At 45.6% G+C, this 22499-nt stretch overlaps 2 protein-coding genes and 1 long non-coding RNA gene across 3 annotated transcripts; 1 reads left to right on the top strand and 2 right to left on the bottom strand.

The window, feature by feature from the left end:
* Positions 1-6: 6 nt before the first annotated feature.
* On the top strand, positions 7-1713 carry LOC125918509 (ornithine decarboxylase antizyme 2; the record flags this gene model as incomplete). Its single annotated transcript, XM_049624492.1, has 3 exons — positions 7-119; positions 1007-1092; positions 1350-1713. Coding segments are annotated over 3 exons (330 nt in total), but the record flags the coding sequence as incomplete, so codon positions are not given.
* A 3186-nt stretch (positions 1714-4899) lies between these two features.
* Positions 4900-9500, bottom strand: LOC125918510 (uncharacterized). Its single transcript, XR_007456462.1, has 3 exons — positions 9334-9500; positions 8646-8724; positions 4900-8338 (listed from the first exon to the last, which is right to left on the bottom strand). It is a non-coding gene; the product is annotated as an uncharacterized LOC125918510 (long non-coding RNA).
* An 11-nt stretch (positions 9501-9511) lies between these two features.
* Positions 9512-17408, bottom strand: LOC125918511 (zinc finger protein 609-like; the record flags this gene model as incomplete). Its single annotated transcript, XM_049624493.1, has 4 exons — positions 16194-17408; positions 13167-15507; positions 11809-12175; positions 9512-9966 (listed from the first exon to the last, which is right to left on the bottom strand). Coding segments are annotated over exons 1-4 (3249 nt in total), but the record flags the coding sequence as incomplete, so codon positions are not given.
* Between the last annotated feature and the right edge of the window lie 5091 nt (positions 17409-22499).

The following is a 22499-nucleotide window of genomic DNA, read 5'->3' as shown; positions in this document are numbered from 1 at the left end:
GTCCATTTCCAGTATGAGGTCACTGAGGTGAAAGTCTCTTCCTGGGATGCAGTCCTGTCCAGCCAGAGCCTGTTTGTAGAAATCCCAGATGGATTATTAGCTGATGGGAGCAAAGAAGGGTAAGGAGCAAGTGCTGGGGGAGGGGAAGGAGGGCCCATTCCAGAGAAAGGCATGTGCTTATTGGGGATAACAGATGAATTAGGGAGTCTGCCTTCTTCCCTAGCTCTAGGTTTCCCAAGCAGATAACATTTTGTACAAGTTATTTTTAGCCAGTAAAACAGGCCTGCCATAGGTTATAGTTAAAGGGAATCATTATCACATTAACCAAATCCCTGTCATTTAATCACCCCTTGGTTTGCTCTTCTCAGCAGACATTAAATCCCCCTTGAGCCACCATACAGTGATGCAGTTCAAAAGGCCAGGAAGCTCTGAGATACAGTGGGATTTCATTAGATTGGGCAAGGCCAGGCCCTCCAAGGCAGTCAGGTGTGTAAGAAACAGTCTTGTAGAGTTCTTTTTTTTTTTTTTTTTGGTGTAGATTTTTGTTTTCTTTCTTTTTTTTTTTAATTTTTTTTATTTTGAAGATAGAGTTCTCTTGATGGCCCCTGTCTCTTGAGGAAATCCTTTTAGGCAGTGTTAGGACCCAGAGTCCATCTCAGTAGCAGCCAACGTCATCAAACTTGGCAACTTTAGAAGACCCCTGAAAAACCAGGCTGTCTTGCTCGATCCCCTACTGTCTTGTGAACTGCGTTAGTGAAGTTGGTTAACACTGTTAATTTCAGATGAAGAATCCTTACTCCAGTAAGAGATAATCCACTAACTTTTTTCTTTGGGATTGTGGCTTATTTTTTTCTGAACTCCAGCTCTCGAAATAAGAAACTTCTCCCTGGAGTTCCTTATTTATAATACTGGCTGTGAGCCTCAGAGAAGCCTTTTTTTGAGGGTGGGGGGTGGAAAGTCTAGAGAGGTGGTAGTGGGCCTGAGTTGTTTTCTTTGCTTCTGGCAGATTGTTAGCACTGCTAGAGTTTGCTGAAGAGAAGATGAAAGTGAACTACGTCTTCATCTGCTTCAGGAAGGGCCGGGAAGACAGAGGTGAGGAGTCCAAACAGCCTGAGACCTACTGCCCAGACAGCGGGCAACTAGTGAGGGGAAAAGGGGCTTCTTATTGCGTGAAGTAGGGCTTTTGAGTTTGCCTTATAAACCCTGGGAAATCATAGGGGTGGGAGTGCTTTTGAAGGGTCTATATAAGTAAAGGTCTAGTACTTCTTTTATTGTAGCTTTGTTTCTTGTTTTCCTTTGATTTGAACCTACTCTTGGTTTATCAGAATCCTTTTTACACTCTCCTACAGCTCCACTCCTGAAGACCTTCAGCTTCTTGGGCTTTGAGATTGTGCGTCCAGGCCATCCCTGTGTTCCCTCTCGGCCAGATGTGATGTTCATGGTTTACCCCCTGGACCAGAACTTGTCCGATGAGGACTAATGGTCATAGAGGATGCTTTGCCCAAGAGCCACAGTGGGGGGAGAGGGGAAGTTAGGCAGCCCTGGGACAGAGGAGGGGGCTCCTTGCTGTCTAGGGAAGGACGCTGAGGGGCTCAGGGTGAGGGTTGCCTATTGTGTTCTCCGAGTTGACTTGTTGAAATTGTTTTCCATAAAGAACAGTATAAACCTATTATTCACATGTAATCACCAATAGTAAATGAAGATGTTTATGAACTGGCATTAGAAGCTTTTTAAACTGCGCTGTGTGATGTGCTCTATCTAGCCTAGGGGAGGACATTGCCTAGACGGGGAGGGACTGTCTGGGTCCAGGGGCAAGGCTTGGGGGGCTGGTGGACGGCACTGTCAGGCTCAGGTTCCCCTGCTGTTGTTGGGCTTTCTTTTTTGGTTTTTAAGACTGTGTATTTTCTTTCCTTGCTTCCTGTCAACCCAGGACTCCTGAATATAGGCTTTTCAGCCCCTGGGCTGTGTCCTTGAGTTTTTCGACACTCTACCTGGGCTCCTCTGTGTGCATTTGTGTCTGGTCTGGAGAAACCAGGTCTCACCCCCTCCTTCTTTACAGCTTAGTGTTGTCCTGGCATTTGGTTAAGCTGGCTTAATCTGTTTAATGTTATCAGTGCATTTCAAATAGGGGCATTGAAGTTCACTCCCACCACCAGGGCTTTCTTTGGGGTGCCTGGGCCTTAAAACACTAGCCAAACTCCCAATTTGCAAATCATAGCCAGGAGTTCTTGCTCCTGGCTGTAGGCCCAGGACCCAAGGTGTCTCTTTCCTAGGGTCACAAAGAGCAGAGAGGAAGAGGAATAAGCAACTCAGGGCCTGGGGGTTGTGTGGGAATCTGCTCTTAGGGACTGGATGCCTCTGCCTGGCCGAACATAGTGCTGACTGCCCCTCTTCTCAACAGGTTCTGAGTAGTGCCTGAGACCCTGCCCCATAGGGCTTAGGGGTGGGACTGGGGGTGTAGAAGTGGCCTGCCCTTTTCTGTTTTCACTGAACAGCTCATCCTAAGGGGGGAGGAAGGGGGGAGAGATCTAGATTGGGTGAGGGGGGTGGGGGTGTCAGGGAGGCAAGTGTGTTGTGTTACTGTGTCAATAAACTGATTTAAAGTTGTGGTTGGTCTGTTTTTCATTCCTGTACCAGGACCAGCTTTCTACCACTACTCTTTTGAGTCTAGAGCCTAACGTAGCAGGGGTGTGATACATGCTTCTCAGGAAAAGCGCTGCAGTGCTGCATCAGGACAGATAAACCAGCTGAGGCTTCTGGGGCCACCATTATACTGCAAAACACAGTTGCTAGGAGCCTGGGACAAACTGCCAGTACCCCCCTAGAGAGGTATGTACACATCTGCTTCATCCAGAATAGAGTCTATACCCAGGATCCAGGTTGTTCTTAGTGTTTTCCTTTTGTATAGGAGGCTGGGTCCTGAAACTGGGTTTCGGCTTTTGCACGGAGATGCCTGACATTCCCATTTCTGGAGGTGTTTGAAGGAAGCAGCACATACCTTCCCTAGAAAGGTGTGGCTGCCATTCCCCTTGCACCACCAGCTGGATGAGTAAGCTCTCAGTGGCACTGTAGGGAGCTAGGTTCCCCCCCCCCACCCCCCTTTGAAAGTAGGCTACACGTGGGGAGCTCGAATTCAGAACCCTTAGATCAAGGGTCACATGCTGTACCAACTGAGCTAGCCAGGTGTCCCTTAAATTTTTCAGGGGCTTACTATCATTTTTTTCTCTTTTGCTTCTGTTTTCCCAAGTGATGGACAGGTTTTTCTTCCTATAGCTTTGGAACTGTCCGCTGTTGAGCTGTGGCTGTCCTTAGTTTTTCTGAGTCTTTGGCCCATTTTCACAGTGTTCTGTGTGGCACTTGTGTTTTCACACTGGCCAAGTTACTAACTTTGGACTCCACCTGATATTCATAAAAGTGAGCGCAATACCTCCATCTTCTATGGTATTAGGGGAAGGTCTGGGGCTGGATATTCAATGGAAATGGGAAGGACTTAAATCTGTCCTCCATGGATATAACCCCTAGAGGCAGCGAATGAAAAACAGTCACTGCTGTGAGATACCTACAGCAAAGGTCCGCATGAATGCGGACATTGGCCAAGTTAATGTAGGCAGTTTAGGATTATGTTGAACTCAGACTTGGGGAATCTACAAGACAGGAATAAAGAACCAAGATCAAACTCAGTCCTTCAAACTGATAGGGAACAAACACATCGGAGGTTCTGCTGCCATCTGCTGATGGACCCCCTTCAATACAGCTAGAGTTAGAAGTGTTGAATTGGAAACCCAGGCCCTCAGTTAAGCTTTTCTTTTGGAAAAAAAAATTTTGCTAGATAGGACCTCTGGCAGGAAAGAAATATGGTACCCAAAAGCTGCACTCCAATCAAAAAAGTAACTTAGAAGGTGTTAATATTTTGAGGGGTGATGGGATGGGATAGGGAGGATATGTGAAAGGCAAACTAAGTCTAAATTTAAGAACAGGGACATTAAAAACTTTATTCAATAAATACAACAAATAATTTAAAAATATACTTCAATTCCAAAGCCAATTAAGAAAAGGAAATAGAGAGAAAGGGGAAAAAAAGGGGAGCAGGAGATCAGAGGAAAAGGAGAAAATTCAAGAGGCAGAACAATGGTTTGGTTGGGCTGTGTTTCAGAATATACCACCCTCTGAAAGTCTGATCAAATGCTCTGGACTCATAAATCCTTAGCCCTTGTTCTGATGGGGTAGCCATAGGAGTCCTCCAGCCAGGAATGATTCTCTGGGCTCTGGATCAGAGCACTCTGGAGGCTGGAATTGGGGAGGGGGATTAGGGGACAGTTTCTCACTCATTCCTAAAAACCATCCGTTCTAACTCCCAGGCAGTTCAAGTAGTGCAAACTCTTAAACAGAGAGCTCCCAGCTGCATAGTTTCACAAGTGAGTGTCCAAAGCCAGGGCCTCCGGGGGGATAGACCTCAGGGTACTTGAGGGGTCCAAAGCCACTTTGGTGAATGGGGTCTAAGGGGGGAAGACAGGAGAGGCCAGGGCACAGGATAAAGCCCTGGATAAGCCAGTGGCCAAGCTAGAAAACACCACTGGGCAAGAAAGGGCTCAAGGGCAGGTAGTCTGGACACTGGATTCAACAGTTTGCCATCAGCCAGGGAAGGTAGAGCTGAGGATGCATATGGAGCAGGACCAGGAAGATCAGGAAAGCTGGGGGAAAACAGAAAAGCAGGGAAGGAGGAGGAGGCAGCTCAGCAGCAAACTCCCAAGAGAAATAACCAGCAGCCCTCACAGATTTGTGATTGTCTCTTAAAAAGATTTATTTTCTCTTCTTGCCTGAATGTACAAAGGCAAAAAGAGTACAGTTTGTATATATATATATTTATATATATATATATATAAAAAACAAGGAACTTGGTAATGTACACTTTACAGAAGGGAAGAATCAGGAAGACTGAAATTAAATCCAACAGAGCAACGCCAATGGAACAAAAGCTATGAACAGCAACACTGCCCCTCCAGCCCGGGCCTCCAGCTCGCCCCAACCTGCTCCCAATGGGGGGCTGAGCACCAAGGCAAGCGGGTGGGCTGGGGCAAGAGGGGCTGGGGGCGGGGCCTGGGAGGGGCTTGATCCCAGGAGGGGCCCATGGCAGAGGATCATCAGAGAGCTTCCTGGGATGCCCTAGTAGTAAAACAAATGACAAAGGCCCAGAATTATGGGGCCAACTAGCTGCCCAGTTAAATCACAGGGGCAGGAGAGTAGACATTGGGATGGTAACAGGGTACACAGCATAATGAGCAACAAGGGTGACCTCAAAGCCCATGTACAGTAACTCTAGCCCTTCTACAGTCTCACCCTCCCACCCCCAAAACCACATCCTCTCACCCTCCCCTTGGAGCCCGGAGAGAATATTCAAGAGTCACCATTTCATTTCATGGGGTGCCTTCTTAACCATTCTGCCTGTGGTCATTTGACCTGGAGACATGTGGAGGGAATGAGGTAAGAGAAGGGAACTTCGTACATGTACACGTACATGTACAGGCAGGGAAGGGGGATGAAGGAAACCGGCACACCTTAAGTGAGGAAGCAGATGTGAACCCTAAAGAGCAGCTCTCCCAGCCCTGGCTGTCCTAACTGGGGATGAGGCTCCCTCCCTGTAGGTCCTCTGTGTGGAGCCCCGGTGAACGAGGTTTGTGAAGGGGCAGAGGTGGCTCATAGAGAGCTTTGGTCTGGTGGTCTTGGTCCCAGCAAGCTATTCCAGCCTTTGCTCATGGGGTGGAATCCCTGCTGAGTGTCTCATCTCTCTGAGCAAGTCATGGGTGCCACAGGTACTCCTACCTGTGTGCCTCCTCTCCATAGAGGCTGGAGGTGGACAGCAGATCCTTCACTCAGCACTTGTCAAGGATCTCTACTTCCTTCGTTGATGCAGCTGCTGCATGTTATTTCAGGGAGGGAAGACTGGACCTGGCAAGGAGCAGGGACCAGGAAAAGACAGTGCTATTCTGCCATTGTTGCTTTCACCTGCTCTTCTGGGAGCTCAGCTCCTACGCTTCTAGGGAGACTTGGATATAAGGATCAGAGAGCCAAATGTTTCTTTGTAAGGAAAGAAAAAAAAAAAATTCCCTTCTGCAGAACCCAAGGCTGCCCTGCTAATACAGAAGTTCCTCTTCTCTGTGTTACAGAACCAAGTGGAAGGGGCAGGAATGTGGGGCCAGGCCTGCCCAGTGGGAAAGAAAATTACTCCAACGGTTTCTTTACAATATGTACAGAGCACGCTGTAAGCCAGCGCCACAGTTACAAAACACAACAATATTTAAAAACAAACAGGAACAGAGATGGGCCCTTGGCTCCACCCCACAGGAGTCTGGGAGGGTACAATCAGGCTGAAATTCAGAGTCATCCTCTTGGTGGGGGTGACTCAGGTTAGGTGGGGTGAAGGTGCCCAAACCAACTACTTCCATGGATGAAAGGGAAGTCACTGCCCAGAGCCCTGCCCTCTGGGTTTAGCAGGAGGCCGAGGGAATGATGGGGAAAAGGGAGGCTGCTTGGGGGCCTGCAAAGTGGTCTAAAACAGTGGGTTTTGGGAAGGATTCAACCCAACTTGAACAAAAACAACTGACATGAAAGCCTAGAGGAGAGGTCTATAGGTGAAAGGGGCTCCTCTTGGGCAAACGACCCTAAGCCAGGGCTCTTGGAAAGCAGCCTCTGCTGGGCATTGTGCTTATTGTCTTCCACCCCCATGCCCCAAATGGAGTCCGAGCCAAGTCCTTGCTCTTAAATGGTCACTTTGGCACTCTGGTCACAAATACCCCTCTCTAGCCTTAGGCTGGTGTATGTCAGTCTTTCTCAATCCAGAAGGTCAAGGAAAGATAGCCAAGGAGAACAAAGGGATGATACCTCAAAAGCAAAATAAGAGCTAAAGCTCCTCATACCTTGGGGAAGAAGTGACTCCAATAAAGCTACCAAATCATGGTCACTTTCCCAGGGCAAAGAGCATAAAGCTGGGCTGGTAGACTGCATTTCTAAGGAGAGCAGAGAAATGTCTGCTGCCTCATAGCACAGCTCCACTGAGTACACTCTGGCTCTGAGGAGTAATGGCTTGGATGTGTTATCCCAGGGTCTAAGGAACCCGTAACTTTCCATGGCCAGTGGCCCCTAAAACAAAAACGTGTGTTAACAAAGAAACACAGCTGATATTGGCACACGTGGGGTTATAGATTGAGCTATATAAAATCATGTACTTGTATACAGAGGAACTGGGCTGTATATATTTGTGGCCCTAAATGAGGAGGATACTCAGATGGCTGAATGGACAGGACACCTCTAAGAACTGCTGGGTGCTCCCAGGGCCTCCCTCCTGGGCCTTGCCCGAAGGTGACCTGGCAGACTCCAGATCTCCCCATGCTGGGGGGAATACTATTTTACCTGCCTGAGTCTTAAGAGCCAAGCAGTGGAAAAGAGAAGGAGAGATCAGCATGGGGATCCCCCTGGGAAAGGCACCAAGGGGTAAGGAGGAGAGAGAGAAAAGGGCAAGGAGTTGGGGGCTTAGAAGCAGCAGGACTTAGTGGGGATGCAGGTTCTTTTTCACAGACTCCATTCATGCTCCAGCTCACTCCCAAGTATCCCTGGGGAGCCCTGTGCTGGTGTTGGGACCTCAGCCCTCTGCCTGACAGGTATCCCAGGGCCATGGTGGGGCAAATGCCTTGGTCTTCCTTTCCAGGCTAGGCTCTGAGCATTTATATGTGCTCACATGAGAGGGGAGAAGTCTTCATGGGTGAAGACTTTGTTTTCACAAGTACAGAGAAAACAGCCCCCAATTTCTTTCCTGAGATTCTAATTCCTCCACATGCTGCCAGTTCCCAGGGCCCAAACTGCTGGGGAGATGCAGGATCTGGTGATTGTGGTAATGACAGTGACAGGGGTATGGCTGCTGTGCTGTCTTCAGACCTTACCCAGTACTTGTGAGTCCCTCCCTGGGGGGTGGGGGTTGGCACTGCTCTGGCAGCTGACCAGGGGCTTGGGGAACGGAGCAGTTACTTCTCTGGGCTGAGGCCATGTTCCCCTGGTTGCTCCCCGTGCCTTCATCTCCACAGAGGCCACAACAGTCTCAACTGTGGCCGAGAGAATAAATATTTTTGCTAAGTACCAGCTCTCCAGCTCCTGAGGAAGAGGGAGGGTTGGGGAGTCCAGGGATCTGGTGGAGGTGAGATAGCCAAGGGTCTGCCTTCGGTCATGGTGGGAACGGCAAACAGGATGATCAACACCATTTAACTGATGTCTAAATGGCACCTCCAGCACCTCCTTGGGTGAGCCAGTCCGGGCCCGTGAAGCTGACTTTATCCGGGCACTTGGTGTTCTGCAAGGGAAACGTGGACAGATAACCAGGCACTCAGCCTTTTGGCGTAACAACCACAAGGTGGCGCTCCGAGAAAACGAACTGCAGGGAGGCCACTCCTGGCCCGGAGGGGACACCTGTGTTCCGCGGCTCTCCTCAGACGCACATGGCTTAATGGGAGGCTTGTACAAGAGGCTTGGCCGGCGGTCCACCATTTCCAGACCACTGACCCCGCATGGCTTTCCCTCACCTAGGCTCCACAGGGATTCTGTGATACCTATCAACTATCCCTGTTCTAGGTGTTGTCCCCAATTAAAAAGTGACTTACCATTCTCACCTCCGCGGGGGTGGGTAGAGTGAGGGAGTGGAGCCTTGCTGGCTGGCAACAATGGCTGTAGAAGAAAGCCCTGAGTGAGAGAGGACGGCATGTTTAGTGTAACTCTCCCAGAACTCTCTGATTAAACACTTTCTCTTTATTAGATGGGGTATTGGGAGGAGTTTCTCCTTAAATTCCTGGCTCCACTGAGTTTTGGGGTGCTGACAGAATAAAATCTGACACTTGGCCAGAGAGAGTGGCTGCGGATAGTGTAGTAAAGCTCTATTTTTCAGCTGCTTGTTTCTCTCTGGCTGTGGGAACACCTGGTCCTTATTCTTCTGAATATCAAAGCCAATTTTCTAGAGGAGTTTGAGAGTCCCTAAGCTCCAAGGGAGGAAATAAATGTCATATGCTTTAATGACTGTCTGCAGGAGGCTAAGATCCTGGGCAGATTAGAAGCTCAACAAGAGACAAAAAAAGGATTCTTGCTGGGGGTCCTGTGCTGTAGGCGATGCTACTATGCTACTGGGATGGAGTCAAAAAGACAGGTGGTGGGGGGGTGGCACCTGGCTGGCTTAGTCAGTAGAGCATGAGACTCCTGATCTTCAGGTTGTGAGTTCAACTCCCATGTTGGGTGTAGTGACTACTTAAAATCTTAAAAAAAAAAAAAAGAAAAGAAAAGTAGGGAAAGGAGGCTTACCTGCTGCGTAGGGTAAGTTGTACTGTGCTGGGAGCAACGAGTACCCCAAATGGTGGTGGTGGTGATGTGTGGACATCAGGCGCTGAGAAGGGGACGTGCGGGGCCGGTCTACACTTCTTTCACCCCCGCCTGCTCCCCCGACGCTGCTACAGCTGCCACCCCCCCCAACCACCCCACAGCCTCCCCGATCTCTCTCCTGAGACGTTTTATAACTTATCTGAAAAAAAAAAAGCAGACACAAAGCACTGTTGTGAGACACACACACGACAGCAAGATGCTCTGAGCCCACACTATGACTCCTTACAAACACAGGACACCTAAGAATCATGGAGTTGCCTGGTGACGCCAGTGTCAAAGTCAGCCAGGCTGCACTGTAGTTAAGACCTGCGCTTGCCCACCTTCTCCCAGAGCCTGGATATGGCCTTCCTGGGTTCTGGGAGCAGCCAGTGCCACTCACCGTGGGAGACTTGCTCTTGTAGTGACTGGCGTGCTGCTGCAAGATGTCCAGGGCTTTGGACTCTGAGCTGGATTTACAACTGACACTGGGGCTGGCTCGTGCCTTGTCAGCATCTTCACCCCCTGAGACTTTGCTGCCATATGGGGAGAAAGAGTAGCTGGAAGGTAGGTAGGAACCTGGGGAAGGAGAAATAAAGCAGTCAATGAGAGAAGTAAAAGAAAGAAGCTCTGCTTTGGTGAACCCGGTTAGGGCAGGCATCAGCTTTCCTAGGCAGAGGCTGAGATGTTTCCCCCTACGGTGTCTTCAGGCTGAAACTTTTAGTTTGTCCTTTCTTTACTGAGCTTTAGAGGCAAAACTAGCTAAGGGATATTAGGAACAGGGTCCTCAACTTCTGGGGAGTCAGCTTCGCTAGAGCCCTAGTGATTCATCTTGGACGGGCATTACGGTGAAGTGGAAAGATCACAGGATTTGGAGTCAGACAACCTTGGTTTTGAATGCACCTCTCTTGAGACTTACCAGCTGGGTAGCCTTAAGCAAATTAACAACCTTCTAAGCTTCAGTTTCTTTCCCATCAAAATGAAGACACCAATACTTATTCCATAGGGAAGATGAAATAAGATAATGCACATAAACCACCTAGCACAGTGTCTGGCCCAGAGCAGGCGCTCAGCAAGTGGAAATATTATTTTTATATGGACAGATGGGGTAATAGGGAGAAAGGAACACCACAGCGGACACAATTTCCTAGCTCTGTTTGAAAAGCTTACTGGTGCCTTATAACGTTCTGCCAGGGTATCAAGACTGTTTAGGCTGCTCTCCAATAGGGAGGTGGGAGCTCTGAGGAGTGAAAGAAGTGCTCTCTTACCCCAGAAGCATCCCACATGGCTCTCTGGGCAACAGAAACCAGTGAGTGCAGTTGAGGACCATTTTCTTCTAACAAGTTAAATATGTACACCCCTACAATGTGCCCTTCCCCAAGAAGTCATGGGCAGCAGTATAAAGAGCTTATTTTTCCCAAGCTGAATGTTTTCATTGGACTTCCCCTCCATTCTGATTTCAAACAGCTCTTCCTCTCTCCCACTGCCTTCCAAACCTTGCAGCTGAACCTGTCTTATAAATGAATACATGCATTGCCCTGGTTTGAATTTTATTTGTTCCATGTGTCTCTCCTGCTACGATTAAGTTGAAGCTCCTTAAGAACTAGCCCTGTTTCTTTTGTATTTCTACATTGCAAAATGTAGAGTATGTGTTTAAAATAATCCCAGCTTAGGGGCGCCTGGGTGGCTCAGTCGGTTAAGCGTCCGACTTCAGCTCAGGTCACGATCTCGCGGTCCGTGAGTTCGAGCCCCGCATCGGGCTCTGGGCTGATGGCTCAGAGCCTGGAGCGTGCTTCCGATTCTGTGTCTCCCTCTCTCTCTGCCCCTCCCCCGTTCATGCTCTGTCTCTCTCTGTCTCAAAAATAAATAAACGTTAAAAAAAAAAAATTTTTTTTTAAATAATCCCAGCTGAGAGAAGATGGTAGTGGTTTAGTGCGAGTTTTGCCTTCAGTTATCCAGGAAAATGGACTACAGAGGCAAGCCTCTAGCTGGAGCAAGGGAGGGAGAGGTGGTCTCACAGATTGTAGTTTGGGGTCATTCAAGGAGCTTGGGGCTAGACTGACCACTCACAGAATGTTACATTCAAAATAGGGCAGTCATCTGAGTTTCAATAAGCGTTAGGGCCTGGGGTGCCTGGGTGGCTGAGTTGGTTAAGCATCCAACTTCGGCTCAAGCCATGATCTCACAGTTCGTGAGTTCGACCCCCATGTCAGGTTTTCTGCTGTCAGTGGAAAGCCCACTTCACATCCTCTGTCCTCTTCTCTCTCTGTCCCTCCGCCGCTCTCACTCACTCTCTCAAAAGTAAATGAACATTAAAAAAAAAAAAGCCTTAGAGCCATGCAAGAATACTCTGGATCTAAAATCTGTGCTTCATTTCCCCTCCCCGTTAATAGAGCACAAGTGGGAAGAAGGGTGCTGTACCTGGGTAGTTCTGCATCATCACAGCAGGCATGCCCCGGTAGCTGGGGTGGTTGGGGTCATAGGACTGGCTATAGGAGTAGCCGTGCATGTAAGGGATGTAGGACTGGTGCTGGGTGAGGGGGGAGGACACAGGCACATGGACACTTGGCCGGGGCTCCTTGCTCCCGAGGCGGGATTCCTCAGACGTGGGCAGCTTGCAGTCACTACTTGTGCTTTCCTTCCCATCCTCCTTGGGGGCAGAGTCCTTACTCCGATTCCTTTCTTCCTTCAATTTGCGGTCCCGCTCCTCTTTCCACCGCTCATCCTCTGACTTGATGTCCGAGTACTTGGCAGGATAGACATACGTCCACATCCGGGGCTCTGCTTCCTACAACAGTCACAGAATGAGCACTGAATGTTGTATAGGTTAAGAGAGAGACTTCAAGTTCGAGGTCGCAGCAGAAACACCAGAGCAGCTAATACTAGACACCGGGGCAGAATATTTACAATTAACTCTGGTCCCTCCTGCTTTTTAAAAAAAGCCTGCCCCCCTCTTTGCCCAAAAGGAAACAAGATGTGGAGAAGGAAAAGGAAAATCCATCAGTGGGTCTTCTCTAGGAGAGAATATGCATTCTGGGGAAAGGAGTCCTTGAATAGAAGAAGTTGCTCCTTTTCCAAGGAATTTCAGGTTGTTTCACTTCTTTAGAGGAAGCTCCTGAGCAGAGAGGTGTGAGTGTTGCCCAGCTCAGAGGAGGGAGGTCTAACTGTGGCACTAAGAAGAAAGGGAAGACTTTCTAAATCTCATGAGCAGAGCATGACGTGAGACCAAGTTCTCAGTTCTAAGTTTACCTACAAAATCTTTTTTTTTCTTTTTAAATTTTATTTATTTAAGTAATCTCTACACCCAACGTGGCTTGAACTTGCAGCCCTGAAATCAAGAGTAGCATGCTCCACCGACCGAGCCAGCCAGGTACCCCTCTATAAGATCTTTTTGAAAGTAACTCAGTCTGAGTAGTAACTTACTCTAGAAAATGGAGAGATCACCATTCCACACAACCAAATAGTGGAAGAAACACCGACTAGGAACTGAGATACCTGGGTTCTAATCGCGGCTCTGCTAGTGAAGTCACAAGTTACCCTACACAAATCAAGCTAACTTACCTTGGTCTCTCTTGTCAAATGGGAAAAACACCTTTTACTGATGTAACCGTGCTTTTTAAAAACATGAAAATGATTTACAAAGGTAAAGAATCTTTAAAATTACAGATTTCTCCCGCCAATCTGTATGCTGCTGACACCCTACATAAGGAGAGCCCTGACTTGTGAGAAAGAGACAAAGACTATCAAACAGTGTTTGTGTTTCCTCCCAGAATAGTTACCTGTCGGTACCAGAGTATTGGATCCACCTCTGCCTGTCGGCCACACTCAGCGCCTGTCTTAGCCTCAGAGGCCTCCTTGCCTAGGTGGCTGGCCTCACTCAGCTTCACTTTAAGTCCTTCCGGGGCCTGGCTGGGCAGTTTGGAGGAGTCGTCTAATTTGGGAATAATGACTGATTTGGCAGGGTCAGCCCCTGGCTCCTTGGCCTTCCCGGGTCCTGACTTGACCAGGTCTGTCAGGCTGGGCGCCTTGGTGAGAGTTGGGGGAATCGACGGCTTTTGCTTCCATTCTTCCTTGAGTGCCGCCTCCCGCTCCTTTAGGCCCAACTCCACCTTCTTGTCCAGTCCCCGCTGCTGCTGCTCCAAGCTCTGCCGTTTCTGCTGTTCCTCATATTGCTGCCGGTAGGCTGTGTTAGTGCTCAGGAGGTGGGTGTGGTAACTCTGGTCGCTGTAGCCATACGGGGGCACGTAGGCATACTGGTTGTAGTACAGAGACTGCATGTACATGTTGGGACGCTGCTGGATGACGGAAGGCTGCTGACTGGAGCTGCTCAGCTCTGGTTTCTTCTCGTCACAGACATCGTTCTTCGCTTTCCCCTCTATGCTCTCAGGCTCCTCATCCTTTTTTGTCTTCAGAGCTTGGCTCTCCACTCCTGCCTGGCTGCTGGGGTTCAGAGCCCCCGGGCTAGACTGTGCATAACTCGGAGAGTAGTAACTCTCAAAGCCTTGATAATACGGCGAGTCTTTGCTCTGTGGCTGAGGGGGAAAAAGAGTTTTCTTAGCCCCTTCCTTAACCAAGTGTTCAGGGTCCTTTGATTTGACGCTGTCCACTTTGCCCTCCCCATCCTCCCCAGCATCAGATATGTCGGAGTATGCAGGGCTGTTGGTTTTGACCGAGTTGGCTTCGGCTCCGTTCTGGGTCACTACATGTAAGGGAGTCAGGGGCTGGGTAGGAGTAGTGCTGTCTATGCGGCTGCTGCCTCCAATTGAAGGGCTGGGGGCATTGTCCGTGAAGCTGTAGATCTTGTCAGCTTCTGCCTTGATGCTAGCCAGTCGGCTCTGGTGGGGGTCTGATGAGCCATTCAGGAGCCCCTCCATTTTCATCCCATCTCCCGAGGAGTCCCTGAACGGGCTTTTGCCTTCTTCTGCTCGACACACCTTCCCAGGGGTCAGAGGACTTTCGAGTTCCTTTGAGGACTCCTTCTTTTTTTTGTCTTTCTTTTTCTTGTCCTTGGCTGGGGTCAAGGCAGGGTTGACTGTGAAAGGTTCTCCCATCACAGTGGGCTTGGGCTGAATAGGCTTGAGTTGAGGACTGTTGGGCATGGCTTGGACCACTGTGGTGGTCAAGCCTGAGGAGGAGCCTGGGCTTGCTGCTGTGAAGGTGGCTGTCTGGAAGGTGTAGATTTGCTGTGGAGGGATGGCAGGGGCAATAGGCCGCGCTGACTTTAAGCTTTTGGAAGGAATCTTTTCAGGCTTCAAACTAGAGGGTTTTTTACATTTTTCTTTTTCCATACACTTCCTTTCTAAAGAATCAAAGGCATCATTGCTTGTTTCATCCATTACTGAGGGTCCATCATCAGAGCCATCATTAGATAAGGCCCCAAGGTCTGTGTCCCCTTCCCCACTAAGCTTTTTCTTACAGAGGCCTTTTGTGCTGAATTTGCTTGAAGGAGAAGGGCTGTGGGGCTCTACGAGCCGAACTTTGGGGGTAGCTGAACGGGCAGGGGACAAGGAACCTTTCTGTGAGACGGATGCACCATTGCAGCTCCCAAGGTCTGCATGGAGGGTGGGCTCCTCTCCATATTCACTGTCTCCATCTGCTTCCGGCTTGCTGTCATCGTCTGTGTGGGCATGAGCTTGGTGGTACTTCAGTCCATTGATGTGCTTATACTTTTTGTTGCAGTTTGGGTGGGGACAGTCAATCAGGACTGGGGAGGGACAATTTCTGTCTAGAACAGTGGGTTCAACCTTGGTCCCAGGGAGGGGACCAGTGGCTGAGCCCATGGAATTCGTACGGACACGCTTGCTCCCTTTGGAGTCCTCTGAGCTGGAATTCAGCTCCATGTCTGAAAGCGGTTTGTTTTTCCGCTTATTAGCTGAGGAAGGGCTGGCCTTGACATCCTCAGAGGTGCTACTGGCAGGTGGGCGATGCTCTGAAGAATTTTGGCTGCCCCGACGGCCTTTGCTATTGGCTCCTGCTCGGGTTTTGCTGCTGCTGCTGGTCCCTTTGCTGTCAGAGGCAGTGGCTGTCTCATTGACAGGTGTGTTACTGTTGGGACGCATGCGTTTGCCTCTACCCCGGCCGTTGCGCATTTCCAAGTCACTGGTGGGGGAGTCACAGAACCTTGGCAAAGGGCAAACACAACAAGATATTGTTAAGAAGAGAAAACACCTTCAAACCAGTTTAGGTGCCTCCAGAACTGTCCAGATGGTAACTATCATTTTCAATGAATATGACTTGTTAAAGGAACTTTTGAAACCATGGGAACTGCGTTAAGTGGTGAGCTCCTAGGGTGCTATCTGCATGCTAGCTGTACATCATTCCCCAACATTTGAGTTCCCCAAACCCTGGCAAACTGGGAACAAGCTGTAAAGTGCCATTCACTGCGATGTCAACCTGAAAGGTCCTTGTGAAACCCACATAGTCCAGTGTTCTTAAAACTGCAAATGTTCTTGAGGTTAAACTCCTGAGAAAAAGCTACTATCAGAAAGCATCATCAATAAATGTTTGTTCACCCGTAGGCGGACTCGATGGCCTTAGTCTCAAGGTGACTACTGGTAGAAGCCAGAATTCAATAATTTCACCCAAAGGCTTATTAAACAGGATCTCCTCCCCATTCCTACCCAACCCACCAACACCTAATTGATTTATTCTTGAATGCAGTGCCTTCCTCATCTCTACACCATCATAGTCTTGAAAAGTTAGGTGTCTTAAAAGCTATCCAACTCTAACAGGAAGAAGGGATAAGAAGGGATCACCGATTAGACCGGTTCAGACTAATATTCACCAAAGAGCTGTAAAGTGCTTACCTGGGGGGTGCCCAATCATGCCGCGTGCAGTCAAGAAGTGTGCCTACATAGGTCTTGTTCCTCCATGTTACATTTACCACCAACATCCCTGGAAGACAAGAAGATTCAGATACAGACAAGGGAAACCCTGCTGGCCACTGAGAGGAATACTTTTCATTTGAGGAGCATTCTGGTTCCTGGAGGAGGATTTAGGGTTGCTCTGGGTCCCCATGAGACAAGCAGGACTGGGCCAATATACCATTATGGAAACTGCCTACTTAGCTCAATGGATTTATAAGATTTAGTGCCATACTTACATCAGATTTCTCTTTTAAAGTATAAAACATCATCGTTACAAAAAGCACTCTTTACTGTATTTTCAAACTTTGTATATTGATGGGATCATGCTGGGGTGTAACTTAAGTTACTTAAGTAAAGTTAACTTAAGCTTCTCACATAACATTACAAACTTGAGATTTATCTATGTTGACATGAAAAGCTTAATTAACTTATTTTAACTGTGCTCATGAAGGACACTGTATGATTTGACCATAATTTACACATTCTCCTACTGATGGGTATTTAGGGTATTTTGAGCATTTCACTCGGGAATAATTTCACAATGAACATTCCTGTCATGTTCATATTATTAAAAAATGCTTTTGGGTGGATAATATAGTCATATTCCAAAATTCAAACAGTAGCAGACAAACCCCAATATGAATGAAGTGTTTCCTCGTATCCCTGTTTTGCAGCCTTCTGGTGCCTCCATTCAGAAATATCCATGGATATCCATGTGTTCCTCCAGAGATATTTTATACATTTATAAGCAAATATGCTTATATGTTCTTCCTCAAATGGTAGCAATATACAATGTTCTGTACACTTTTTTCATATATATGAAATCTAAATACTTTTTGAATCATTCTCTATCAGTACACATAGAACTACTTCACTCTTTCCAATGGCTGCATTTGAATGATTGCAAATCATGCCACAGTTTATTTAATCAGTCCCCTGTTGACAGACATTTAGGCTGTTTCACTATTTTGTTATTACAAATAATGCAAAAATAACCCCGTACAAATGCATACTTACATGAGTATGTCTCTAAGATGTAATTCCTGTAAGTAAAATTAATCATGGAGCACTTAAATAAATTTTTAAAAATCCAAATATATTTATTTTGAGAGAGACAGAGTGTGAGCAGGGGAGGGGCAGAGACTCCCAAGCAGGCTCCCTGTCAGCACAGAGCCCGACGTGGGGCTTGAACTGATGAAACTGTGGGATCATGACCTGAGCTGAAATCAAGAGTTGGACACTCAACTGAGACACCCAGGTGCCCCTGTATTTGGATTTTTGATAAACACTGCCAAACTGCAAAGAAGATTCACCTATTTATACACTCATCAGCAGTGCACGGTAACACCAGCTGTCTTTTTCCTTTGGCAACACAGTGTTCTCAAACTTGTTGATCTTTGCCAACCTGACAGGAGAAAAACAGTGTTTTATGTAGTTTTAATGAAATCTTTCCTATGATGAGTCTGTGTATCATTTCATTTTAAGACATCATTATGAAATGTATTTCCTTTCTAGTGAATTGTCTCTTTATATGCTTTCCTCATTTTTCTACTGAATTATATAGTCTTTTTCTTATTTGTAACTCTTAATACACCAGAGTGAGCCTTTTGTCTGTTGTACAAATCAGGTATTCCCCCCTGGTTTGTCATTTGCTAATGGTGGTTAAGGCTATGCAGAAATTATTTACCTTTTTTTAAAGTAATCTCTATACCCAATGTGGGGCTCAAACTCATGACCCTGAGATCAAGAGTCACATGCTTTTCCAACTGAGCCAGTCAGATGCCTTGAAATGATTTACTTTTGTTTTTACATTTATCAATCTTTTATGTCTTCAGAGTTTTCTTGTCATATTTCAAAAGGCTTTCCTCGGGGCGCCTGGGTGGCTCAGTCGGTTGAGCGTCCGACTTCAGCTCAGGTCATGATCTCGCCTTACAGGAGTTTGAGCCCCGCGTCGGGCTCTGGGCTGATGGCCCAGAGCCTGCAGCCTGCTTCCGATTCTGTGTCTGCCTCTCTCTCTGCTCCTCCCCCGTTCATGCTCTGTCTCTGTCTCAAAAATAAATAAACGTTAAAAAAAAAAAAGTTAAAAAAAAAAGTTGATTTATTTAGAGAGAGGAAGATGGCCAGTGCGTGGGGAAGGGGCAGAGGGAGAGTATTCCAAGCAGGCTCCACAGTGTCAGATGGAGCATGATGAGGGGCTTGAACTCACAAACCATAAGATCAGGACCTGAGCCGAAATCAAGGGTCAGACGCTTAACGACTGAGCCACCCAGGCGCCCCTCACAAAATTTTTTTTTAACGTTTTTATTTTTTGAGAGAGCGAGAGAGTGAGAGCAGGGAAAGGGCAGAGAGAGGAGGAGACACAGAATCTGAAGCAGGCTCCAGGCTCTGAGCTGTCATGACAGCACAGAGCCCAATTCAGGACTTGAACCCACGGACTGCAAGATCATGACCTGAGCAGAAGTGCGATGCTTACCGACTGAGCCACCCAGGTGCCTGGTTTTTACATTTTTAGTAATAGAAAAAATGAAAAGGATACTATTATTTTATGTTATGTGATATCATATGAAATTCAAATATCATTACCCATGAATAAAGTTTTATTGGAACATAGCCACAGTTACTATTCATGCCTGATTTCACACTACAAGGCAAGATTGAGTATGCAACAGAGAGGCTGTACGGTCTGCAAAGCCCAAAATATTTACTACCTGGCCTTTTATGGAATGAGTTTGCCAACCCATTGGAGTCATTCAAGTCAAAACAGTTTCTAGTCTCCCTGGTCATTTCTATTTTTTTTTTTTATTAAAATGTTTTTTATTTATTTCTTGAGACAGAGAACGTGTGTGCGCAAGTAAGGGAGGGGCAGAGAGAGAGGGGGACAGAGGATCCTAAGCGGACTCCATGCTGACAGCAGAGAGCCTGCTGTGGGGCTTCAACTCACGAACTGAGAGATCATGACCTGAGCTTAAGTTGGACACTTAACCAATTGAGCCACCCAGGCGCCCCTAGTAATTTCTTTTTTGATCCTGGGTTATTTAGAAAAGTGTTGTCAAAGTTTCAACTATCTGGGATTTTCCAGGTATCTTTTTGTTATTTATTTCTAATATAATTTGTGGCAGAGAACATACTCTATGACTTCAATCCTTCCAAATTTATTGAGAATTAATTTATAGTCTGAAATATGATCTATCTTGAAGAACATTCCATGGGCACCTGAAAAGAATTATTTTAAAATGTATACTCTGCAGCTTTTGGTGTTCTATAAATGACTGATAATGTTATTCAAATCTATATTGCTACTAATTTTCTGCTTTCTTATCAATTATTTGTCCCTTGTTCTCGCTTACTGGAAATCCTATTTCTCTAGAAAGTTGGACCTTCTAGATTAATCATCTTTTTTATGTTTTCACTATTTTCCATTCCTTTATCTGTCTTCCATTCCTTTGTCTATATTCTAAGGGATTTCCTTCATTTTCTAAATTATATACTGAAATTTCCATTTTTACTACTGTAGCTTTAAGTTTAAAAAAGGCATCCTATTGTTTCATGGATGCAGTATCTTATCTCTCTGAAGATATTTAATTACACAACACAGGTTTGAAGTGTGCAGGTTGGCTTCTATCTGGATTTTTAAAAATAAATACAGCACATTACTGTAAATGTTTCTCTTCCTTATTTGTAAAAATAAATTCTAGTATAATTAACATACTGTGTTATATTAGTTTCAAGTGTCCGATATAGTGATTCAACAAATCTATCCCTTACTCAGTACTCATCATGATAAGGGTACTCCTTATTTCTTAGCTCTCTTTCCTCCCAACCTCAGACAAAAACAAACAACTAAAAAAACCAAGCTTTTGTTTTTTCAGGTCTCTTAAATCAGTACTTGTGCATCTGCTGTCTAGTTTCCAAAGTTCTACTGATTATAATTGCTTGCAAGTAGTCTTGGTCTGTTTTTAAAGAAACCTGTGTGTTATATCTTAAAAACAAAACTCCTTTACTGACATTTGAATGAATTATAAAGGGAGAAAGTGGGGAGGTAAATATGTACTTTCAATCTACCATGTTTAACCAAAATAATGCATTTACTTTTATTTATCTGGTATACTTCAAATGTACAACCTACCTCAACAATTAGGTTTCTAATTAGAATCTAGTTCAGGAAAATTATCACCTATTATCTATTCATTTATTGTCTCTCTGCCATTCTTTCAATCTTTTTTATTCCCTAGGACTCCTATCTGATATGTTAGAGACTCTCAAGCCATTACCTCTCCATCTGAGTTGATCTGTGTTTGATTCTTCCAATTTATAATTTGTTCTAGAATTTATCTAAGGTATTGACTTAAAAGGAATTTCAATGGCTATAGTATATAATTATATTTCAAAGACTGTTTATCATTTCAAAAATTTTAAACTGGTTATTTTCTCATATCCACATGACATTATTTAATTTCTGGCTCTTTGGTTCATAGTTTTAAAAAAAATGTTCATTTATTTTTGAGAGAGAGAGAGAGAGAGAGAGAGAGAGTGAGGGAGGGGGGCAGAGAGAGAGAGGTAGACAGAGGATCCCAAGAGGGCTCTGCGCTGACAGCTGAGAGCCTAGAGCCTGCTTTGGATTCTGTATTTCCCTCTCTCTTTGCCCCTCCCCTGATCATGCTCTTTCTTTCTTAAAAATAAATAAACATAAAGAAAATTAAAAAAAAATAAGTTTATTTATTTTGAGAGTGAGAGAGAGAGAGAGCAAGTGTGTAGGGGCAGAAAGAGAAGGGAGAGAGAGAATCCCAAGCAGGCTCCGCACCATCAGTGCTTAAACTCACAAACTGTGAGACCATGTGACCTGAGCCGAAATCAAGAGTCAGACGCCCAACCGACTGAGCCACCCAGGTGTCCTTATAATTTTATTTTTAATAGACATTATTATTCTGTTTCTTCTTAGGAATTCTAACCAGACTCCTTACAGAGTCTCTGTAAATGTTTGCACCATGCATTAATTTCATTCATTCAATTCCTGGTGGTTAACATTTTAAAATTAATTTTTATATTTTGAGATAGAGATTCACATACAGTTGTAAGAAATAATAGAAACCCCATTGTACCCTTTAGTCAGTTTCCCCCTATTGGTAACGTCTTGCAAAAAAAAATACCGCAGTATTATATCTCAACCAGAATCTGACATTGACACAATGAAGATACAAAATATGTCCATCAACACAAGGATACCTCATATTGCCCTTTTACAACTTCAGTCACTTCCCTCTTACACTCATCCCTCCTTAATTCCTGCAACTACTAATCTGTTATTCATTTCTGGAAGCATACAGCATATAACCCTTTGGGACTGTTTTTCTCCCTTTACCAGCATATAATTATCTGGAGATTCATCCAAGTTGTTGCATGTCTCAACAGTTCAGTTTTTCTTATTGGTGAGTGAGGGACCGATTTGTTTTACCATTCATCTGCTGGATGTGAAAGAATCAGGGTTGTTTCCAGTGTTTGGCTATTATGAATTAAGCTGCTATAAACATTTGAGTACAGGTTTTCAGTGAACATGACTTTTCATCTCTCCAAAATAAATACTCAGGAGTGCAATTACTAGATCATATTGTAGTTGCAGATTTAGTTTTTTTAAGAAACTGCCAAACTGTTTTCCAGAGTAGCTGTGCCTTTTTCCCTTTTACATTCTCACCAGCAATGCATGAGAGATCCAGTTTCATTGTATCCTTGCCAGTATTTGGCATTAAATTTTAATTTTAGCCATTCTAACAGTTGTGTGGTAGTGTCTCATATTGTAATGTTTTTTTTTTTTAATTTAACTTTTTAAATTTACATCCGAATTAGTTGGTGTATAGTGCAACAATGATTTCAGGAGTAGATTCCTTAATGCCCCTTACCCATTTAGCCCATCTTCCCTCCCACACCCCCTCCAGTAACCCTCTGTTTGGTCTCCATATTTATGAGTCTCTTCTGTTTTGTCCCCCTCCCTGTTTTTATATTATTTTTGTTTCCCTTCCCTTATGTTCATCTGTTTTGTCTCTTAAAGTCCTCATATGAGTGAAGCCATATGATATTTGTCTTTCTCTAATTTCGCTTAGCATAATACCCGCGAGTCCCATCCACATACTTGCAAATGGCAAGATTTCATTCTTTTTGATTGCTGAGTAATACTCCATTATATATGTGTATATATGTATGTATATATATATATATATATATATATATATATACACACACACATACATATAC

The sequence above is a fragment of the Panthera uncia genome, unplaced genomic scaffold (genome assembly GCF_023721935.1).
Source record: "Panthera uncia isolate 11264 unplaced genomic scaffold, Puncia_PCG_1.0 HiC_scaffold_916, whole genome shotgun sequence".
In the NCBI taxonomy this organism is placed as follows: Eukaryota; Metazoa; Chordata; class Mammalia; order Carnivora; family Felidae; genus Panthera; species Panthera uncia.
The sequence above is the reverse complement of the archived record's forward strand: the minus strand, read 5'-3'. Positions and strand labels throughout refer to the sequence as shown.